General features: G+C 40.0%; 1 protein-coding gene across 3 annotated transcripts in view; it reads right to left on the bottom strand.

Moving 5' to 3' along the window:
* The window catches only part of BOD1L1 (biorientation of chromosomes in cell division 1 like 1), a 36994-nt gene extending 16789 nt beyond the window's left edge, over positions 1 to 20205 (bottom strand). For 2 of the 3 annotated variants that reach the window (XM_053939919.1, XM_053939920.1), the window contains exons 1-12: positions 20011 to 20205; positions 19486 to 19610; positions 18055 to 18245; positions 16280 to 16885; positions 15664 to 15810; positions 14172 to 14341; positions 13204 to 13327; positions 12705 to 12849; positions 11968 to 12043; positions 4913 to 11042; positions 2768 to 2829; positions 1327 to 1396 (exon numbers count right to left, since the gene is read on the bottom strand). In XM_053939919.1, the coding sequence (XP_053795894.1) occupies positions 1327 to 1396; positions 2768 to 2829; positions 4913 to 11042; positions 11968 to 12043; positions 12705 to 12849; positions 13204 to 13327; positions 14172 to 14341; positions 15664 to 15810; positions 16280 to 16885; positions 18055 to 18245; positions 19486 to 19610; positions 20011 to 20205 (8041 nt within the window). The remainder of the gene's footprint in view (positions 1 to 1326; positions 1397 to 2767; positions 2830 to 4912; positions 11043 to 11967; positions 12044 to 12704; positions 12850 to 13203; positions 13328 to 14171; positions 14342 to 15663; positions 15811 to 16279; positions 16886 to 18054; positions 18246 to 19485; positions 19611 to 20010) is intronic. The other variant, XM_053939921.1, reaches the window with a different exon arrangement.
* Positions 20206 to 21998: the final 1793 nt, after the last annotated feature.

Genomic DNA, 21998 nt, shown 5'->3' with positions numbered 1-21998 from the left:
GATCTACACAGCTTTAGTCTACAGTACGTCATATCCAACATGATTTACACAACAAATGGACTTTTGTTAAACATTTTATAAGAAACAAGATTATCTCAGCATGTTCAATATGCACATTTAAAATTTTAAGTACAGTCTGTCTGGGTGACTAAGTGATGGGAAGTGGCAGAGTTTTAAAGGCACTTCAAAGAAACCTCACAGAAAAACCTGTTCAAATTTGAGATCTGTCGTTCTGAAGTCTACATTCTTCTAACCAATTCTCAGGGTTTACATTTGCTTTCTTGTGAGCAGAGCATGTCTCTTATCACTCAGCTGAATATACACCACCCTATAACCAGGTATATGAATCTGACCTACCTGGAGAGTAAATAAAGAATTCCAAAGTTTTATACCAATGCTTATATCTCACCTTACAGCTGTTTTTGTTTTCTATTTGGTATGTCTAAAAATTTAGAAGCGAGTTTAACAGTGTGTCCCTTCATAGCATGTAGGCCTTCAGCTGCAACCTTCTGTTAGAGGAAATGCATCTTTAACCTCCCTGGACAATATAAGCAGCAGTAACACTGGTACCTCTTGGGATTCATTTTAGTTCTGCTTGCTATTCCAATAACTGAGGATTAGCTCTCATCTGGTAGTGTTGTAAACATCTTTGTAATGCATCTGGAGCACAAAATCCATCAAGATGGGCACAAAGCAGGCATTTGTTTCTGCTTTAACAGGAAATCCAAACAATTGCAATGCATAATTTGGGTTTGGGAAGAATGGATTCTTTTTCAGTTTTGGTCCTACTGAAGATTACCTACTTATAACTGCTCTTCAAATTTGAGTGAATGGCCACAATTATTTTAATCTTTTGGAGAGTAAGAAGGAAAAAAAAACAACAGAAATTTTCTGTAAAGTCTCTGTGACTTGTCCTATAGTACTTATTTTCATATCCTCAAAGGCCTGTCACAGCACCCTAAAACCAGGATGTTCTAAATCTATAAGGAAGAAAGCCATTCCTTGGGGAAGTTTCTGTATCTTTCCTGGACAAATGTTTTTCTTTATTTATTGATTTTAAGTAGAATATTAGCTGTTGACTTTTTTTTTTAATCTCAAATTTTAAAATCCTTTCCTACTTTCATCATATCATGTTGGAGGAAAAGTCTGACCCTCCTTTCCCACAAACCAAATTCAAGGCTCCCTGAACTCCTTGATACAGTAAAAGATTTCTGAAGGCTTTCTTCAACTCCTTTATATGATATATATAACAGATCTGCAACCCTCTCATCATAAATAATAGTCCCTTCAGCATGAAACTAAGTTGCTATCAAGCATAAAAATCACCTTTTTGCAATTCTTTAGTCTGAAGATCCATACATCCTTCTTCACTTCTTGCACTTTCAGGCTTCTGTGACTAAGCACAAAATCAAAAGAAAGAAATATTGCAGATATTCAGAACAAGTATGTCTCACTCCATTCCTGCGTGTCATGATGAACATTGTCTTATCATGAACTATAAAAGTCTTCAAAAGCTTTCTTATTAAGACATCAGTACATATATTAGGAAGAACAATCAGAGCTATGTTCAACAGTACAGCATTTAGATTTGACCTTAGAGTTAACATTAGTACCAGAGATTAGCTTAAAAAAGCAGATTTCAGGAATTCAAGGTGCAACACCTACTCTGAGTTCCAAATAGCCTAGAAATGTTCACCTATACAAGGAAAAAAGGATCTGCTATGTATAACAAAGTACAGTGATCTCCCTTCAACTTGTGTTTTGGGTGGATTATTTAGGTTTGTTTGATTTTTTTTTTAAATGAAGTTGCAGATGAACTCAAAGTTACCATTGCATAAATAATGCTATATGGAGCTAAGTGTATTAAGTCTGATCTGAACATTATAAACTCAGCTACAGTTCCACATGATGGCTATACTGACACCAGAACCATGTTATGCTGGTAAACAGTGCAGCTGTTTGCAGGTGGAGTATCAATAATCCCCACCAGACTGAAGCTGACTTCCACTTTCCTGAAATCCACCCTTTCATAGATGCTTGAATCTCTGAACCATGCTATCCCTCAAAAACTTTCTCAGAGCTTGGCAAGATACATGAATGCACTCCTGCATCTGAATGAAGAATTAAACCATGTGCAATCCTGCCTACTGCGGAACACAGCCCAGACACACACACTCAGCTTTGGTCTTACACAAGCTATAGGTGACCATGAGCCCAGACACCCTGGATTACCCAGGGCGTCCCATTCTTCTGTGACGGCAGATAAGGGGCTGTAGTTACCAGAACACAGCAGCAGCAAGTGTTGCTCACATACACACGGATGTGTGAGTCTGAAGACTGGCTAGGAAGTGATGCAACACAATGAACAGCAGTGTAGGTTTGTTTACTGGTTCAAAGGACTAAACCAATGTTTGCCAGCTCTAAGAGCTGGAGTGTGGGTGACTATTTTGCAGGCAACATGCACACAGTATGACATATTTTTAAAAAAAACAAACTTCAATGCCTCAGTCACAGAAGGAGTATGGCTGAAGGAGGGAATTATTCCTAACACAGAATAACATGGACAGCCCACAATTTAAAAGCCAGCTGCTTAAAAAACTACAGCTGAATAATCTGAAAAACTACTCTTTTGAAGTTCTCCAGTTTAATTTTTTAAATCTCCATTTTTGCTGCACAAAAAAATCAAAACATACAGGAAGAAACCCTAGCAAGATGTATGAATAAGCAAGAAACAGTGCAGTAAAAATTTTCAAAATAACATAAATACCTTGTCAGTTCTCAAGGTACTTTCTAGTTCTTCTGTCAACTTTGGTAAGGCTGCATTATTGCCTAATGAAATACAAAATATGTTAAAATTATCAGAATACATTATACATTTATCTCATGCTACAGTAGAATGTTATTTCTGAGTACTACCTCATAATATGGCACACAAATCCTTCCTGTGAACAACAGAAACAAAAGCCAATCTGTTTACAGCAAACCAGCTCAATAAAATCCAAACCTGGCATCTGCAAGAACACAAGTACTGCTATGTTTTCCTTAAATACAAAAGGCTTGGAAAACATGGGGTATCAGGATTTACCACACCTTACTTATGAATTCTGACTTTGGCTTTTCTTCCTTGCTTATTTATGAATTCTAACTTTGTTTTTTTCTTCTTGCTTTTCCTTCAAAAAGAAACCATCAACAGATTTTTTTAGATCAAATTCCAAACAGCAAACTACCTCTGTATTAATAAATGCAGAACTAAGAGTTAATACTAAGGATATATTTTGCTTTAAGTGACAATTAGGTCTAAATTTATCAGCTCTAGAACCGTAACCACTGAAAACGTTCAATTTCTACAGAGACTGAAAACTCAGTAGTTCCTGTTAGCATCAACACAGTTTCAGAAAATCATAAAACCCCTTCCCATTTCATTCCCCAGGGGAACAACTGTATGCTTGTAACATCTTAAAAACAGGCCAGGCAACAGCATAATCACATGAGTTTTATAGTGTTTTTAGAAACCTATTTCAGAACCCTGTTTAGAAAGCTTTTCCTAAAAAAAAAGAAATACTTACAACATGATAATTCACCAATGATGCTTGCAAAGTGATTACATGATGGTTGCAGTTCACAGAATAAGTACCATTACCATTTATAAAAGCTACATCAATGGACAACAAGTATTGAGGCAAGCAACGAGTCAGGAATACTTTACTGTGTAGTATTTTACACTTTCATGGCTCATTTGCCTCTTGTATAAACAGCAAATAACATTTTTCAAGCTTACTAAACCAGCACCTCTCCTAGAAAAATTCCTAAAATTCCAAAATCTGCAGAGACAGCTTTCTCAACACAAATGTCAATAAAACTAGAGAATAAAGCCAGCCTTTAAGAAACTGGACCTAAATCCACATTATATTTTTTTTTAATTATAGCAAAGACAGGCATGAGAAGGAAAAGATTTTAAAAAATAGTACTTGACCAGCATAATTCCACTTTGTGGGGCATAAATAGATTTTTCTACAGTTTAATTTCCCCAAAATTTATAATGAAGTCACAACCTTGACTTCATTACAGAATCTACACAATTCATTAATGTTCAAAAAACCTGGTGCTTCAGCTACTTCAGAGGGTCAAAGAAATGTAAGGTCAAAAATAGTAGGATGTTCAGTACACTGCATTTTAGGAACCAGCAACCATGCAGATTCATTTCAAATGTTAGCGTATAAAAATAGATCTGGATATAGAGTATGGTATCTTTAATGCCATATACTATCATTTTCTTTTTAAAATAGACATCTACTGTTCACTTAAAATACTTATTTAGGATAACTGGCTGATTCCTTTGTAATACAAAGCAGAACCATTTCAAGTGTATTCTTAAGACAAAATTAAGTGTAATATAGTGAATCTGAACATGACCACTAAATAGTAACCCAGAGAAAATCTGCAGTTATGATTAAGCATGGCCAATCTTAACCTTAAAAATTAGTATGAACATATCTTTCTAAAATGATGAACATATGTCAAAATGAAATGCATCCTCTTTCCTAAAGAACTTTTTGAATTTTGTAACACATTAATAATAAAAGCCATGTGTACCTCCACAATAATTACCCCTTGCAAATAACTTTACATATTGGCTGACAACTTTAAGTCAATGTATTTTAGTAATTTCTTGCACTCTAATATTTGTTTTCCAACACAACTCAGGTAATTATGCTCAGTTGGTCTTGTTCACCCAGAATCACATGCTTATTTATTTGTCACCAATTCTTAAGTGTATTAATAGCCACTTTGCAACTAATGAAGAAGTGAGGTATATCTGAACAGTACAAGTTATTCCTAACTATAATGGTAAAATGCATCTGTTTATGACAACCTATGAACTGAACAATTAAAAAAAAAAACAAATCCTCACCTGAATTAAAAGTTGCATTATTTTTCTGAAAAGTAACTTCAATGCCAATATCACCTGTTTTGACCAAGTTGGTTTTGTCATCACTGTCATATAGCTTTTCTACATGCAATGACGTGAGGTCCCTTTTTTTCCCTAGCTCTGCTTCTATCGTTACTTCACCATGGTTGGTGTTTACAGTCACTTCATTTGCAGAAACTAAGGAGAGAGCCTGTGTCTTAGGCAGGGGAGTCCTAATTTCAGATAAGTCATTTTTTAGAAGTACGTTTGAATTTAATTTATAGTTTAAATTCTTTACAGCTTCACTCTCTTTCGCTGCTTCTGAAATCGTACTAGAGAGTTCTGATGTAATGTTCTCACACAAAACATCTTCTGCTTGCTCATTGTGCTCACCTGCCTCTGGGGAAGGACTCTCAGCAGTCTCTGTACTAATCTCCACGCAAAGGGCCTCATCTACACTCAGGAGGTTCACTGCATTTTCATCTGTTTCTGTGATTTCACTGTGTACTGTGGCCTGAGATGCTGCTGATTCTGTCCTCACCCCACTCTCATGTGTCTCGTTCTCTCTACCAATAACAAGCATAGAATTCCCGCTTTTTTCTGGGCCTGTAGTTGAAAGAATGCATTCAATCTGGTTAGCAGTATTAAAAATTTCTTCACTTTTGTCTTTTACTTCTGTACTCTCAGTAGCAAGTTGACTTTCTTCTATGACTGTGAAGGTGAAGAGACTATCACATTCTTCCATTGTGCTCAGAGTGATCACTGCCCCCTCCTCCTTATCTTCTATATTTGAAGCAGTGTGTTGATCTTCGCTGTCAGTTGCAACTCTTAGCACAGGAGCTCCACATTCTCCCACAAAAATCACAGAACCTTTGCTTTTCCCATCTCCATTGAAAGCAGTTAGTCCAAATTGTTCATCTACAGTTTCAGTGGTCTCCACCACCCTACATTCCTCTGATGCATTTGCAGAGAGAATGGCACCTTCATCTCCTGCTACAATGAGCTGACTTTCAGCTTGTGGTGCTGCACTGATCAGGACTATCTCACATTCTTCTGTCATGCTTGTAGTGATCATAGCAGCTTCACATCTTCCTTCTGTTTCTGAAGCAGTGAGATTGTTTTCATCTTGCACAGCTACACTAGACATAGGAGCTTCAAAACATTCTGCTGTACTTGTAGAGATCACTAGTGTTTCATTCTTTGACTCTGCGTCTGAGATATGCTGAATTACCTCTTCTGTGACTTCACTTGACATTAGGATTACTTGCTCTTCCACAACACTTGTGGAAATCATAGCACACTCATCCTTTTCTTCCTTCCCACTAGCAGCTGGGTGACTTCCATCATCACCATTATCATCTCCTCCTGTGCTGGATTCACTAGGCATAGGAACCTCATATACCTCCATATCTACGGAAACCATAGTATTCTCATTTATTTCTTCCGTTTTCCCAGAGGGGAGCTGACCATCATATTCAATAGCTGCACTTGACATAGGAGCCTCAAATTCCTCCACAATACTGGTGGAAATCATAGTGCACTCATCTTTCTCCTGCTTACTGCTATAAGTATTCACACACTCTTTAAACTCTGTAGCTGTGCTGGGCATAGGCATTGTGTCTTCAGTGTCTATTAAGGTCATAGAGTTTTCCTCACTTTCGTTTACTCTTGCAACAGCAAGTGGACCTTCTTCAGCATCTGTGGCTGAATGTAAAGGAGCATCTTCCACTGTGCTGGTAGAGATGACATCACCTTTTACCTTTACTTCTCTGTCAGCAGGAATATGAGAAGTATCATCCTTCTTTGGAGCTGCACTACTTATAGAGGCATCAAGTCCTCTGCTGTCAAAGAAAGTCGTGGCTTTCTCATGTTTGTCTTCAGCACCAAACTGTGTCTTATCTTGCACTGCCATAGCACTAGTCATGGGACCCTCACATTCCTCAGCATCTGAGGGAAGCAAGGTACCTTCACACTTTCGTGTCTGCGCAGCTAAGGCACCCTCATCTGCAGCACTTGCACTGGTCACACTGCTTTCAACAATGCCTTTATCATTTCTGCAGTCTGTGCCACAATTAGCTTCTTTCTCTGCACTTGTCATGCTGTCGACAGTAAGCTTATTTATATCTGTGCCAGCCACTCCTGACTCAGCTTCCATTTGTTCAGCAACTATGCAGATAATGGAACTTTCACCTTCTTCTGCACCTATACAAATTAGTGCACTTTCACTTTCCACCCCTGTACAAGTAGAAGCATGCTCATTTTCTTCATTTCCTCTTCCTGTACTGGACACAATGTCCTCACCTTCTTCATCCTCTTCTTTTGAGCCTGTACTAGTCACAAAACCTTCATCATCACACAGACCTACACTGACTGTAGTGATAGCGGCTTCTTCCTTTGCCCTTGTACTGTTCATTAGACTTTCACATTTTTCAGTTTCTAAACAAACTACAAATCCCTCGTTGCTGTCTTCTAGCCCTGTGCAGACTGCTGAAATTTCAGCATCATCTTCTGGGGTTATGCCTGTGCTGGTCACTGCACTTTCACCATTTACAGTATCCTCAGATTTGTCACCACTAGTTCCAGCTGTGGCACTGTTGTTTGTGACCACTGCAACACACGCACCAGTTACAGTGTTTTCTCCTTGGGTATCTGTACCAGTCACAGAGCAGATGATGAAGTTATGACTTCTTTCTTCTGCACCTGTGCAAGTCACAGTACCTTCGTGTTCTTTTACTTGGCCAGCTGTCACATTGCCCCTAAATTCACCTGAGTTAATAACACTGGTTGACCCTTCACCTGTTTCTGTCCCTGCACTAGTTACAGCTCCATCGCTCTCCATTTCACCTAAGCAGGACACAGAACTTTCAAATTTGCCTGCATCTACACAAGTTGAGGTCTTTTGCTTTTCTTCGGAGCCTGCACTAGTCACAGCATCATCTTTTTCTTCTGTCCCAGCACTATTCACACTGTCTTCAATTTCTACTCCACTTGGGTTCACTGAATCCTTACCACCTTCTTCTGCATCAACCATGGTACTGTCACCATTTTCTTCTCCTTCTGTACTTGTTAGGAAGCTTTCACTTTCCGCTAATCCTTCAGTGACAACACTGCCACCACCTTCTTCAGCTGCTGCAACAGTACAGTCACCAGTATCTGCTCCTGTGACGAAACTGCAGCCCTCACTACGTTTTACCCACATGCCTGTTGTGAAACCTTCATCAGCTTCTATGCTTGTGCAGATTACCGTCACTTCACTTTCTTCTGAGCAAGTGGTTGTAGCATCACTGTCCTTTCCAGAATGTGATGTACCCTCAGCTCCTTCTCCTCCTGTACTAGTTGCCATTGCAGTGCTCTCAATGATCTTTTCAGTGCTAGTTCCTATTACACTAGCAGGATTTTTTTGTGGGCTGCTATACAACAAACTAAGTTTACTACTTCCTGCACTGGTACCTACAGCATTACTTTCATTTTTGTCTTCCATGCTAACCACATTAGTCCCTTCTTGCCCATTAGCTATAACAGAGCCTTTGAAGCTTTCATCAGGAACTCCTTCAGGCACTAAAACAGAGGAAGACTGGATCATATCATCAGTGTCATGCACCTTGTTCTTTTCCACACTATCCATCACTGTGCTTCTTTCTCCCTTTGTGGAAGCATCTATATTCAAGCATTCTCTTCCTTTTCTTCTTGGGGTAAGTTCTTTTGTTGTTACATTTCCACGATATTCAGTTATGCCAGACATCAAGTTTTCCTCTTTTCTTTTTAACTTCCTATATTGAGAGCCTTCTGACTTTGCTGCTTCATTGTAATCTTTCCGCCTACATAACCCAGCTGTACTGTCTTCCACTGCCTGTTCATCAGGCCGGGACACCTCATTAAATTTTTCCACACTGTTTGCCATGACGGTGTTGTCACCATCATCTTTCATGACAGAACTTGGCACTGCACGATCTTGCTCCATGTATACAACCTGTGCTGTATCATTCTTCAAAAGGAAAGCATCTTCCAATAAGGAAGTCCCATCTGAATTGTGGCATTCTTTAGACATGGTACCTAAAGAGTCTGTAGAATCTGAGAAATCCATATCCATGGACTTTGCATCAGCAGCATCTTCTCTTGAAGAATTAATTGCTAAAGGAATATCATCTGAATTAGAATTTATCACAGTTCTTAAATTCTTTGGTCTTCTGCTATCTTTTGAAGCCTGATCCTTACTAGATGCATTCTTTAAGGTTCTACCACTTGTTTCATACACAATACTTGTTTTATAAGCCCCTTGTTTACTGGGACCTTGAGCCATGGAAGCTTTTTTGGACAAAGGGTCTAAGGCACCAACTTGTTTATTTGAAGTATCTCCTTGTTCACCAGTTTTTTCAGCTGCGGGCAGAAACTGTGATTCACAGGCTTCAGGATCTGACAAGCTGTGTTTTAACTCCTTATTTGAGATAGAACGAGATCCTTTTTGTTTTACTGCACACTTGGCATCTGTGGCTTGAAGAGAGTTTTGAATGTTTTTTCCATCAATGTTAGATGCATCCTGTGCTTTTGTTTTTTTCAAATCAAGTTCAATCAGCTCTTCCTCATGACCAGCATGCAAGTCATCATTATTCATTGTCGCCTTTTGGAGGGCTGGAACCTGGTTGCTTTCAGTTGTGCTAGCTGATTGCTTTTCCTCCTTAAGTAAATCTTGGTTTGATATATTGCCTTTCCTATTTTCACAGGATACCTTCTTGCTTTGTTTTTTATCCACTGCCATTGTGACATTAGATAATCTTTCATGCCCACTCTCTATTTCTTTAGTATCTTTATCTTCCAATTTGATGTTCTCTTCCTTCTTCTTTATTTCCTTGTTGCTGTGCTTTAAGTTTCTGCTTTTATGACCTTCAGCAGAGAACCTTCTTTCTAGTTTGGAATTACTTAAATCTTTATCACTTCTGTATTTCTCTTTTACAGCCCCCTTTTCTCCAGAATGTAACTTAACTCTGTGACTAAAGTCTTTTTGTGATCCCTGAGTTGACTGTGGGCCACTTGCAAGCTGAAACTCGGCACCACTCTCCTCCAAACCTTTATCTTCGTTCCTGGATTTGTGCTGTTTATCTGAATCACTGTCTTCCATGCTCTTATCTTTGTCTAGTTTCTGTCCAGTGTCTTGTTTTGTTAATTCCTGTAATTCTGCTTCAGATGCTTTGAACTGTTTACTATGACTCTTTGACTTGGACTTAAACAAAACCTTGTCTTCTGCAAGGCTCTTAGATCTTCGCCTATCTTTATGAACACCATCTTCAAGTTTTACATTACTATCAGAGTTAGTTGATTCTATTTCATGTTTATCTTCTGAGTAGCTTTCGCTCCTTCTGTGTGATATTGAACCAGGTTGCTTTGAGGCACTTAGGGAATCCTTCTGTGGCTTAGAATCACTCAAGGACCTTTTGGTCTTGTATTCCACTCTTGGTTTGTCTGTTGAGAGACGTCTGTCCTTTTTGTTTTCTTTCCGCAGCAATTCTTCAGCTTTTAAGGTTGAATCAGAAGAGTTTTTACCATCTTTTCCTGTTACTGATACTCTCCGTTCACTTCGGTGTTTACTTTTTCTTTCACATTTGTCATCTGAGGAAACCTTTATTTGTTGATTATGTTTTTGTCCACCATCCTCTCCTTTCAAACTTCGCTCAAATGAATGAAGTTCAACATCTTCACCTGACTTGTGAATACCATCTCCTTTATATTTGTGTTTTAAAGGAAGTTTATCTTCTAAAGCAGTTCTTTCCTTTTCATTTTTATCTCTGTAAGACTTGGCTTCTTTTTTGGCAGAATTTCTCATATGTTGAATTTCTGCGTCACTATCTTTTTTGGGGTGTTTTTCATTCTTAGATATAGATTTCTGCTTCTGTGGTTCATCAGTATTGACTTCTGCTTTATCCAGTTGTTTTTTTGCATCCCGTGTTTCGCTGTCCTGCTGAGCTCCTTCAGCCTGAAGAGAAGTGGAGGTTTTTCTTTTATGTTCTTTTTCTGCTTTAGAATCACTTTTGCTTTCCTCAGCTGAATGTCCCCATTCCGAAAGTCTTCTAAGTTGTTTACAGATTTCATTTTTTCCATGATTGTGCTTCAATTCTTTGGAAGAATTTTTTTCACAGGTCTACAAAAGAGATTTTTAAAATATATATAAATATACATTACACAGTATATTTATGTGCCTGTATATGTATATTTATGTGCCACAGTATACTTATGTGCCTGAACAGAACTGGCAAGCACAAAATCTTGAAAAAAACCGTAACACACTAGGGAATACACTTAACAATGTAATAAAAATTCATTTTAGCCAGAAAATGAAAATTGCCATTTTCCTTTCAGCTATCTGCTATAGTGGAAAAATTGAAAGCAGAAGAAGTTAGCCTTAAGCTGTCTGAACTTCATTATTTTTTCTTCATATGATAATTTTTCTAAAATTACTATAAAAGTTTTTTGAATAGACAATCACAATTTCAAGTACTCTGTAAGCTACTTTAAATAGCTATTATGCCATCTGGTAAAACAAAACTGTAACTAAAAATCTGAAATTAAACAACACACCAAAACCTAAAAAAGATACATCTAGATTTCTACTTGAACTTCTACTCCCACCTTTTTTAATTTAAATAATGTTATTCATAAAATTCTCACCATAAATTTTTTCTTTCCTTTTGTGTTTGGAGCACAGTCAGTTTTCCTTTAACTTTCCAGTGAGAAGTTAAAACAGATCAAGCTCAAGTCTTTGCATATAAAAGACACTGCTCTTTTTAAAAACTCAGCATGCTTCACAGATTAGGGCTCAAACTGCATCTCAGGTTCTACTACAACATGCATCAGCACTGAATACACAGACCACATTTCAGTGGCTACTGGAATTCAGAAAACATTACTACAGTGATGTCAGATCACTAATACAACTGAAGGAACAGGCAGGGAAAAACTTTGGAGTGAGAACAAATGCACTTATATGCAGCTTGGTGTGAACATATGAAAGAGTACTATCAGAATTAAAAGGAAGATTGTAAGATTTATCCTTAAGAGACACCTACCTCATTTGTCTTTTGCATTTCTTTAGAATCTTCTTCAGATGGCTCATTTTTCTTTCTGCAGCTATCTTCAGCATGCCTGAAACAGGTATTTGGACAATTTAACAAAGAACAATTGGTACCAGCCTATCACTACTTCACAAACTTTCTACTTTCAAAGCTGAACACGAGAGAGAAATGCCCACTAAAAATACAGAAACTGAGCATGATGACCAAACTTTTGACTAACTAATTCACCCAGGCTTTTTTCTCTTGCAAAATTATATATATCAGCTTCAAAAATACCCTGAATACCAGTGCTTTTAAGCAGTGTTAGTATGACATTAGTACTGTTGCTGTCCCTGTAAAATGGGTAAAAGTTGTCCTTGCCCCATATTTACCTATATATAGACAGTTATTCACAAAGGTATGTAGCTACATGAAACATCTATCTAAAGAAGCAGCCAACTTGACTTGCCTATTAGATGCACGAACATGTAAAAGCTCTCTATTCTCATGCCTTTATTACCATTCTGTGAAAAACCACAAAGACTGCTGTTGCAGTCTGAGCTACAACATACTGAATCAGCTGTAATTTTTCTGCAAGAATTTCATGTTCATTAGTAACAATATTATGCAAATATTTTAAGAAAAAAACGGTTTAAATGGATAAGGCTAAGTACAAAGTTGAAAAGAACCTTTCCAATCTGCAAAAATTCATATTCAAAACATTAAGTGCTTTTGAGCAAACACATAAATACCTTGAATCTCTTTTTCTTTTTCTGCTCAGTGCCACTTTTTTTTCCAAAAATTTCTGTTCTTTAAGCACATCCTTAATGCTGGTACTAGTTGTTTTTGACTCTAGACTTTTTGATGAAGGTTCTTCTAATTGTAAGCCACTTTTTCCTAAAATAATACACAAATTATGAAATACATACATATCATTATATTAATGCTTCAGCTATAAACATGACAGAAAGCAGTACAGAGAGTATTAAGGTGTAGCGGAGAATAGCAGTTAGACAGGTGTTAATTAAGCTTAAGCAGTGTAATGGATATATGAAAAAGTGAAGAAGAAATGCTGTATCAATATTTTGCATTATATTTTTTTCTGTTACACCACTGTTGTAATGTTGGGTTATTAAAGGAAGGAAATTACTATAGCCCTATATGACCATTATTCAAAGCTGAATGTTTTATTCTACAGAGGGTAAGCAAGAGCAGGGTGATGTGGGCTACTCACAGCCTTTCTTCTCATACCTTTAGCATTCTGATTTCCAGTTTTTAGGGATTTCGTCTTTTCTGCAGCCTTCTGTTTACGTTTTTCTTCAAGTCTCTCTCTGTTAATTCGTCTTCTAAGGAGTCTCTCTTCTTTTTCTTTGGCCTGGAGACACAAAACCAAGGAATTAGACCAAAGAGTATTCTTTGACTACAAATATAAGTCTAAACCCTGTAGAAAACTGTAGAATAAGGCAAACTAAAACATAAATACACCTTAGAAATAATATAAAAGTTAATGGAATCCTCTAATATTTTTGTGAAGTTAAATTAGCTGAGTTGCAGAATTTCCTTGCTGCTCAACACTGCAGACTGAAGCTATGCAACCTCTCAAAGAAAGTATGTTTTATCTCTATGTATATACAATAGATACATATTTATTATAAGTATAAATATATGTATCTGGCCAACAGAGAAAGTCTAAAAGAACTGCTGCTCCCTCTTCTCTGTGCTGGCCCTTCTGCCACAGAACAGAGTGCACATGCTTAAATCTGTTTCCGTTCTCATTGGCTGTAGACTTGCTACAAACTACTGATTTCATGGTCAGCAAGGACTACATTTGTAAAGAGCTGAGGTAATGCAGTACCCTGCAGTACTCAATACAAGCCTGATCTACTAAAAAGCTCCACTGAAGGCAAGCTGCAGGTAGATATGGGCTACTTTTGTCATCCAAATTGTCATGGTATTTTGGCAGGAGGGGAAGGAGTTAGAAAATTCCGTCATTGTTTTACTATAACAAGCAGAGCAAAGTGCTGTGCTGGAAAGCAGATCATGCCATACTGATGGAAACCTGAAGAAAGGAGAGCTGTAGTACAAGGAGGAAAAAAAAACCTGAAGGAAGAAGAAACTGAAGACTCCTCCTCGCACAAACCATCACCAACCAGAAGTGGAGTTTCTGCTCTAAAAAGTTTTGGGGCCAGAATGTGAGCAGTGGCAAAACCCGCACTCACAATGGACTGACGGCGCTGTTCTACGGTTCGTTCATCATCAGAATCACTGAAGTATTTGGAGTACAGGAAAGGCTTGCGAACATAAGCGTGGCGAACAGGCTTGGCTTTCCCATCACTCAGCTCGTTCGCATGGGGCTTCGTCTTACTTTGACTGTTTTTCTCCTCTTCATCTAAGGAAAGGTTGGTGAGTGTAGAGATATACTGATAAATTAGGACAGTGCTTTCAACATAACTTTTGAGAAGGCAAAGCTACTCAAAATATATCAACCATTATTTACTTTAAAACCATAAACAGTTAATAAAACGAAAACCTTTTAGTATCAAAATATCACTAGATTATGAAAAAATCAAAAGTGCATTGATGCGTTTGTGTACATCATTCAGCCAAAAAATTGCATGACAGAAGCCCAGTAATAAACCAGGACACAACAACTGTGCTTACCCTGCTTGCCTCTAATCCCACTATCCCTTTACACTTAGTATTTAGTAGCTAGCTATGCATGAGAAGCCAATATAATTTTTTCTATGTATTAAATTCTAGTTCTCCCCACACCAAAAGTATCAGTACAGTATTTGAGTACATAAAAACTAGTTGGATTAATGAAATACATACACAAAACACACTGTTGGTTACACACATCTAAGTATTAATCAAGTAAAAATGAATAAATCTATTCCAGTTTTATCAGGATTACTAGAAATAGTGCGACACTGTATAAATTATTTATATTCATGAAACATACTTAAGGCTTGCTTTCATTTCATAAATATTTAGTCATAACTGAACACAATCTGTCATGTTTCAAAGTCAGACCAAAGCCAGAGAATACACAAGTGATTCAGTGCTTCTAAATTACATTTTTAGAGCAGAAAAGGTAAGCTGTGAGCATACTAGAAAGAACTCATTCAGGTATTAAGGAATTCTGCATTATAAAGTGGAAAGTTTCATTTACTGCAGAAATCAGAGTCTGAAGTCTGTACTACACAGGCAGAACACAAATAGGCAACACAGTCAGTGAAATTACTTGGTGTTTCTGAACTTTTAAAGCTAGATCCATTCCTGTTCTTTCTACTGTGGCCACGCTTCTGAATCCTAAGGCTCGAAACCCAGTCTGATCTACAAAGTCAGCTACAACCACTACCCTGGGATCACAAAGCACTCCAGTGCTATTCCAAGTTCATGGCAGATGGGAGGTGAAGAAACCCTGCAGAACAGCGACATTCAACTTTATGTGCTTTTGTCACCTATGTAATACTGTAGCATAAAAAAAATTTACAATGTTTAGCGCATACTATATTATATGAATAAAAATATTCAAAAATAAATCCACTACTCATCTTTTGCAAGTGCACAAATATTATTCAGTTGACATCCAAAACCTCTCTCATAGGTAGGTACAATATTGCAAACTCTCATATATACGACATGGTACATTCAACAAAAGCATTACATACTCTTTATTGCCAGTTAACAATGTAATTATTTTACCACCTGATGTGATCTCCCCCTCTTCAGTACTGTCAGAAATTACAGGCTCATCTTCGCTCTCCTCTTCAAAGGAAGAAAGGTCACTGGTATGGACAGAGCTGACTGTGATGTCACTGAGTACATCCATATCTGAATCTATTAACATATTTTCTTGCAAAGGAAAAAGTAAAAACAAAGAGCTGTAAGGCAGCACACTTGAGTTTGTTAAACTTCTCCTAACAAAACATCAATTTTGTCACTGAATACAAAACTATGTTAAGAATTAGAAATAAGAAAACAAAATTATAACACTAATGAAATAACCAAGCTAACTCTGGTTTATTCAAAACAAAAATCACCCTGAGGTAGAACTATAAACTTTAAATGAGGACTGAAACTGTTGAGAGAACTTGCCAGATTAAGATGACCAATCACACACCTGAGAAATCAAAGGTCATCTGACTCCTAATTCAGGTACCTCAGTTAAGAGAGATGGACTAAATCCAATTGTCATTAGCAGACCAGTTTGCCAGACCTAGCAGAAAACTTACATTCTAAACATATTGATTCAACTCCTAAATTAACTTAAAAACCTCACTCCTTATTCATATTTTGAGGAAGAACATTGCCCACACCATACCTTCTTTAGTGCTTTCAGCTGTTTTATGTTTATTGCTATTTTTTTCTGGAACTAAGTGTTTCACTGGTTCCGACTCTTTTGCTTGTTTTTCTTCTTTTGACTTTGTAGTATCATCACTTTTCTTTGAATGATCAGATTTCTTGTCAAGCTTTTCCTTCTTTTCTTTTCTTCTTTCACTTTTTTCACTGCTCTCTGGTTTCTTGTCAGATTTATCCAATAATTTACTCTTTACATCTTCACTTTCCTGTGGAATATCTTTACTTGTAAACGTATTAGTTTCCTTTGCTGAATTTTTTATTTCTTCACTTTGGCAGGGAAGCTCATTTAAATCTTCACACTTTGCAAGTGTTTCAGCCCCTTCTCCAGAAAGGTCACAAATTGCTTTCTCTTTGTCTGGCAAGTCCTCTGCATTTCTCTCTTTATCACTACTACCATCCACACTCTGCTGAGATGAGAGTTTTTTTGCAACTTTGTCATTGTTCTTGGGATTTGAGGTCTCTGTTGAAGCCCTGGCAGCACTTGCTTCTTGATTAAGAGAAGTTATTGTTTCCAAAATGGACATTGCATCACTAGCTACATTAGCACTTGGAGTTGTAGCAGAGACACCTTGAATAGTAAGAAAGAACAGTTTTACTTCACCCTAGTTTCCATAATTCTGTTCTGATAGAAGGTTAAACATGTGAAGAGAATAAGCACTCTCTACAAAATACATATACCTAACTAAAATATTTGACTAACTTTGCCTAGAGAGATTTTGGCTAAAAAAAAAAGAACTGAACAAAAATCTCCAAGTCATTGTGTTCCTGCAGCAAGCACCGTACGATTACTAGATCCATTTTGCTCTGTGACACACCACTGTTCCTGAGCTCTGCCTAGAGAAAGTGAGGATTGTCAATGGGAGGGACATCTGAACACAGCTTTGTTCAACATTACCAACATCCTAAGTAGGATGACGACTCTGGCTAAAATACTACGTGTATAATATATATTCTATGTATATATATGTATATACACTGCAAGAGAAAGATGGTAGCTCACACCTCTAATATCTTCATAAATGTCATGGAAAATTGACTCAGCATATTGACTATATAACAAGACTACCAGAAATACCTTATCACTTTCCTGTCATTTTAGAACCAGCTCTGAAGATGGACGACTAAGCATTAAGTAGACTAGCACTGAGAACTGCAGGTGGCTTGTTAACCCATTTCAAAGGAAGTGAGCTTCACAGGATAAAGGCTTGGATTTAAACAAAGGTTACAAATAGATGGATGGCTGTGGAGTCTCTTAGAACAGGAAAGAATGGACAATTACCTGCAGGAGTGTTTAGAAGTTGATACAGGTAATATTAGGACCGTAGCCATCCAAATTTTATCACACAGAGCAACTGCACAGGTAATTGTCTCTTAAATAATTCTTTCGTCTCTACTGACGGACAAAAAAGTTGCATCATTCTTCTCTTATACCTCTATGGCTTATCTGATCCTATAATACTGAGACCAACTTTTCTTCCCACAATGAACTGATCCCTCAATCTCATGCAGAAGTGAGAGAGTGACATGGTCATAATAGCTTGACATCTGTTTTGCTTTCTTTTTGCTTTCTACATTTAAACATAGAGTAAGAGACAAGTGTTCTGGCATGCTGCCTGGAGTTCAGCTTGCTAATACTGACACTAACAGTGTTATGGTAGCAGAAAACCTAGTCAATGATTCTGCTCTCTTAAACCCCATTCTTTTGTTAATAGACTGCTCAGAGAAATGGTAGAATACCTTGTACTGTAACAGAAGCATCTGCTTTCTCCTCACTTGGAGACGTACTGGGGCCTCCCTCCTCTTTGTGATTCCACGTGGCTAAAAATTCATGGACAGCTTTTTCCACCTGAGGTCTGAATGTGTGGTTGATCTTTGGGTCCACAACCTGAGAAATAATTCTGTCAATTCCCGATTCCAACATTCCAGACCTGGAACAAAGTTACATAAATTAGTATGAAGAATTAGTTTTTAAGAACATATTAATAAAATATGATCATTTAGATGTGCTCCAATGTTTTCTGCGCATTCCCACAGCTATGCACTTAGTCTGTGCCTTACCCGTAAGAAAAAATGTGCTAGAGAAACAAAACAATCCAAGCAACACATGGAATTAATACAACAAGCAGCCTGTTGTAATATCATTAGTGGTTACAAGTGTCATCAAACTGCAAAAACAGTATTTTGGAAAAAAATTTAGAAGAAACTTTGTATTAGGAATTACCACAGCAAAAAAAGAGATGAATTACAGACAGCGTGAGGCATAAATAACTACTATACCACTCATCACTACACTAAGTTACTTTCTGCCCAGCATTAGGTGGCAAGTTCTGCAGCTTTATAGAACACATTTAGCCCTCAGTAAAATAAAATAAAAAAGAAAACACACAGCTATAAAGCTTATTTTTTTAGACCCCTGTAGTCTTTTGTGGGACATATGCTACCTCTTGTCATTATTGCTTCTTTAACAAGAAACAACAGTTGCTCCCACTCCTTACAAACCAAACAGTCCTCAGTATAAGTTATCACCATGATAGTATATGATACCACCACAGCACAAATGATTAAGTTTGTTCCCAAATCCATGGTTTGACCCAATTTAATAGCCATGGTACTTTGAAGAAATTTCCTAATGTTTCTTATGAGTCTAAGATTTTGGGAAGACTGAAGGAACCTTCATGAAATAATGTAACATCAAGTTAAAGTGTCTGACATAATTTTAACATAACATTTAAAATCCCTTCTCTGTCCAGATAGATTTAAATCCATTTTTCTATTTTGTAACTAGCTTTATACTTTGCAGAGTTTAGTCTGTGAAATGTTTCTCCTTAGCTCTAAAAATAATAATTGCGACTTTATTAACACCTCTCTTAAAAGAAAAAGTAAAGGTAGCCTTTAGCTAGGGGGCTACGTCTCAAGTCAAAATCGAGGTTTCCACCCCTGCATAAACTTGGACCAGATCAAAGAACATCTGCAGTCTAGTTCTGACTAACACTGAGGGCGAGTTACTACCTCCAGTAGTATTACATTTTAAACACTGAGGGGGGAAAACAACCCAACTTCTTCAGAGGTTTCTCTGAAGAAAACAACCCATTTTACACTGACCCAGACCCTTTGTCACCTATCACAGTACAGGAGCATGTTCAGAGAAACCCCAGAGCTGTCACTTACTTGAGAACCTGCTGTCTAATGTTATTTCTCAGCTGGTTCTTGTTGAGATGAGGACTCCAGGTATGAGTTGCCAAATGGTTGGAAACAAAGTTGTCAACGCGCTGTCTCAAATTCTGGTAGGCAGGCTAGAAGGCAACAGCAGAGAGGTTGGACTGGAAGGATCATATAAGTGGCTGGTTATCCTCTCGGAGGCCAGGCTGGTACAGCAAGGAGCCCCGTCGGAACCCCCGGTGCTCTGCAGGCGCAGCCGCTGCCCTGCGGCGGTGGCAGCGCGTTAAACGCTGCCCCGCCGGACCCTGCGCGAACCAGGTGTGCATGACCGTGCGTGCACGGCCGGCCAGCCCGCGCTCCCCGCCGAACACGGGGCTCCGGCTTCACTCCCCCGGCCGCGAGCGGAGCCGGAGCCCCGCGCGGGCCCAGCGGCCGCTCCGCACCGAGCGCGCTGCCCCGGGCCGGGCCCGTCCCCGATCTGGCAGAGCCCGGGACGCTGGGAACCCCCGAGCCTCCGCTCCCGCCCGCCCGCACCTTGGTGTCCACGTCGGCCAAGCAGTCGCGGCGGAACTGGTCGAAGAGCCCCTGGCTCTTGAGGTGGTTAACGATCATGGAGACCAGCTCGGGCTCGGCCGCGCCGCCCCCCGCGCCGGCCCCGGCCCCCGGCAGCGGCGGCGGCTGCTGAGGGGGCGGCGGCGGGGGCGGCGGGGGCTGGGGGTTGGTGGCCATGGGGGCGGCGGGGCGGCGGCTGCTGCCGGCGGTGCCGGCCGGGCCCCGGGACGGGGCTGCTCAGCGAGCAGCGGCGGCGCTGACCCCGGAAGCGGAAGGGGACGGCGGGAGGAAGCGGCGCGGGGGAAGGCGGAGGCGCCGCCGCCGAGAGCGGCGCCATCGGCGCGGGACGAGCACTGGCGGGGCCGCGCGCAGCCGCCGCGGGTCCTGCACAGGGGCGGAGGGGGCGGAGCCGCTCACGGCCCCCGGGCCGGTGCGACCCCGATCCGCCGGGCTGAGGGGGGAGAGGAGCGGCCGTGGCGCCGCTCGGCCTCCGCCCGCCGCGCACACGGCCCCCCGCGCGGCGCGGCCGCCGCTGGGCGCTGCGGGCACCGCGGGCGCGCCCCGCTCCCCGGCCGCCCCGCGCCGCTGCCGCACTCCCGGCGGCGACGCGCGGCCCCGCCCCGCGGCCCGCCCCTTCCTGCGCCCGCCGCCATCACGGTGCGGGCGGCGCCGCGCGCTTCCTCCCCCAGGGGCGGGGCGGGGCCGCGCGGGGTCACCGGCGGCGGAAGTGGATGGGGATGGGGATGGGAATGGGGATGGGAATTGGTATCGGGATCGCGATCGCGCCGCTCGGGACATCTGGGGGCTGCTCCTGCCTGACAACGGGCAATGCCTGCCCTCCCACCCCGTGCGGCCTCAGGGGCCGCTGTCGCCGCACACCTGGAGGAAGCGGCTGGAAGATGATACTTAAAATACTTGAATTTAAGCTTGGGACCTTTACATATCAGTGCGTTCTCATGTGCTCTTGTAAAAGAAATGTCTTCAACCCATTTCTTGTTTCCTGGTTACCTTCTTAGCCATTGTTTTTCATATGTCAGTGTTACGGTCACAACTGTCCAATGTGCTGAGGCAAGCAAGATTCAGATTAGATATTAGAAAACATATTTTCCAGTGTTTGGATGGTCAGGCATTGCAATGGGTTGCCCAGCAAAGTGATGGAGCCACTGTCCCTGGGATTGTTTGAGGCATCTGGACCTGGTACTGTGTGATACAATTTAACCTGTAGCCCTTGCTATATATGTTTACAAACTGGTTATGACTAAAGTTGCTTTTGCATTCTCTTTTAGGGCAGTCTAACTTTTAAATATTTTTGACATATATTTAATACAAGAAGTCTCAGCAAGTTTCCTAATGTCTTCTAAATAAAATAGACAGCAGATGTAGTTCCAGATGCAGTTCCTAAACTTCAAGCAGTATTTAAATTGCTGAGGAAATACTAAGGTATGAGACAGACAGAAATGAGATGTATATAATATTGTGGGAACAAATTGTTATATGGCTGCAGGCTGGACAAGTACATGAAAGTACAAGTTACAAAATTTAGGGAAGGTGCTTGTGGCTCAGAATGCCTGCTCTGTGGGCTACTGGGGACTGGGAAGGTGGTTTTTTCTCTTTCTAGCTCTAGGCTTGCTTTTTGTCCCTGAATATGAGAACGACTCTAAGGCTGGGCAGACCCATTTCGGCCATTGCTGTCACGTCAGCAAGCTGCTCAATTTGTGATTTCAGATTAACATATTTTTATCTCAGATTTTGTCTCATTTTTGTCTGACTAGGGGCACAAATGACAGGATTTTCACCTGAAGCAGAAATAGGAATAAAATACTATGATGAATTTGGAAATACTGTTACTTGTAGTAGCATAAGTAAAAATAAAGCACTAGCAATAGCTCACTCTTTTTTAGTCAATGTTGCAGAAATCTTATTCTATGGATGCCTACCACAAGCATCAAATTCAGAGTGGCCAACGTGCC

Source organism: Vidua chalybeata, chromosome 4 (genome assembly GCF_026979565.1).
Source record: "Vidua chalybeata isolate OUT-0048 chromosome 4, bVidCha1 merged haplotype, whole genome shotgun sequence".
Taxonomy (NCBI): Eukaryota; Metazoa; Chordata; class Aves; order Passeriformes; family Viduidae; genus Vidua; species Vidua chalybeata.
The sequence above is the reverse complement of the archived record's forward strand: the minus strand, read 5'-3'. Positions and strand labels throughout refer to the sequence as shown.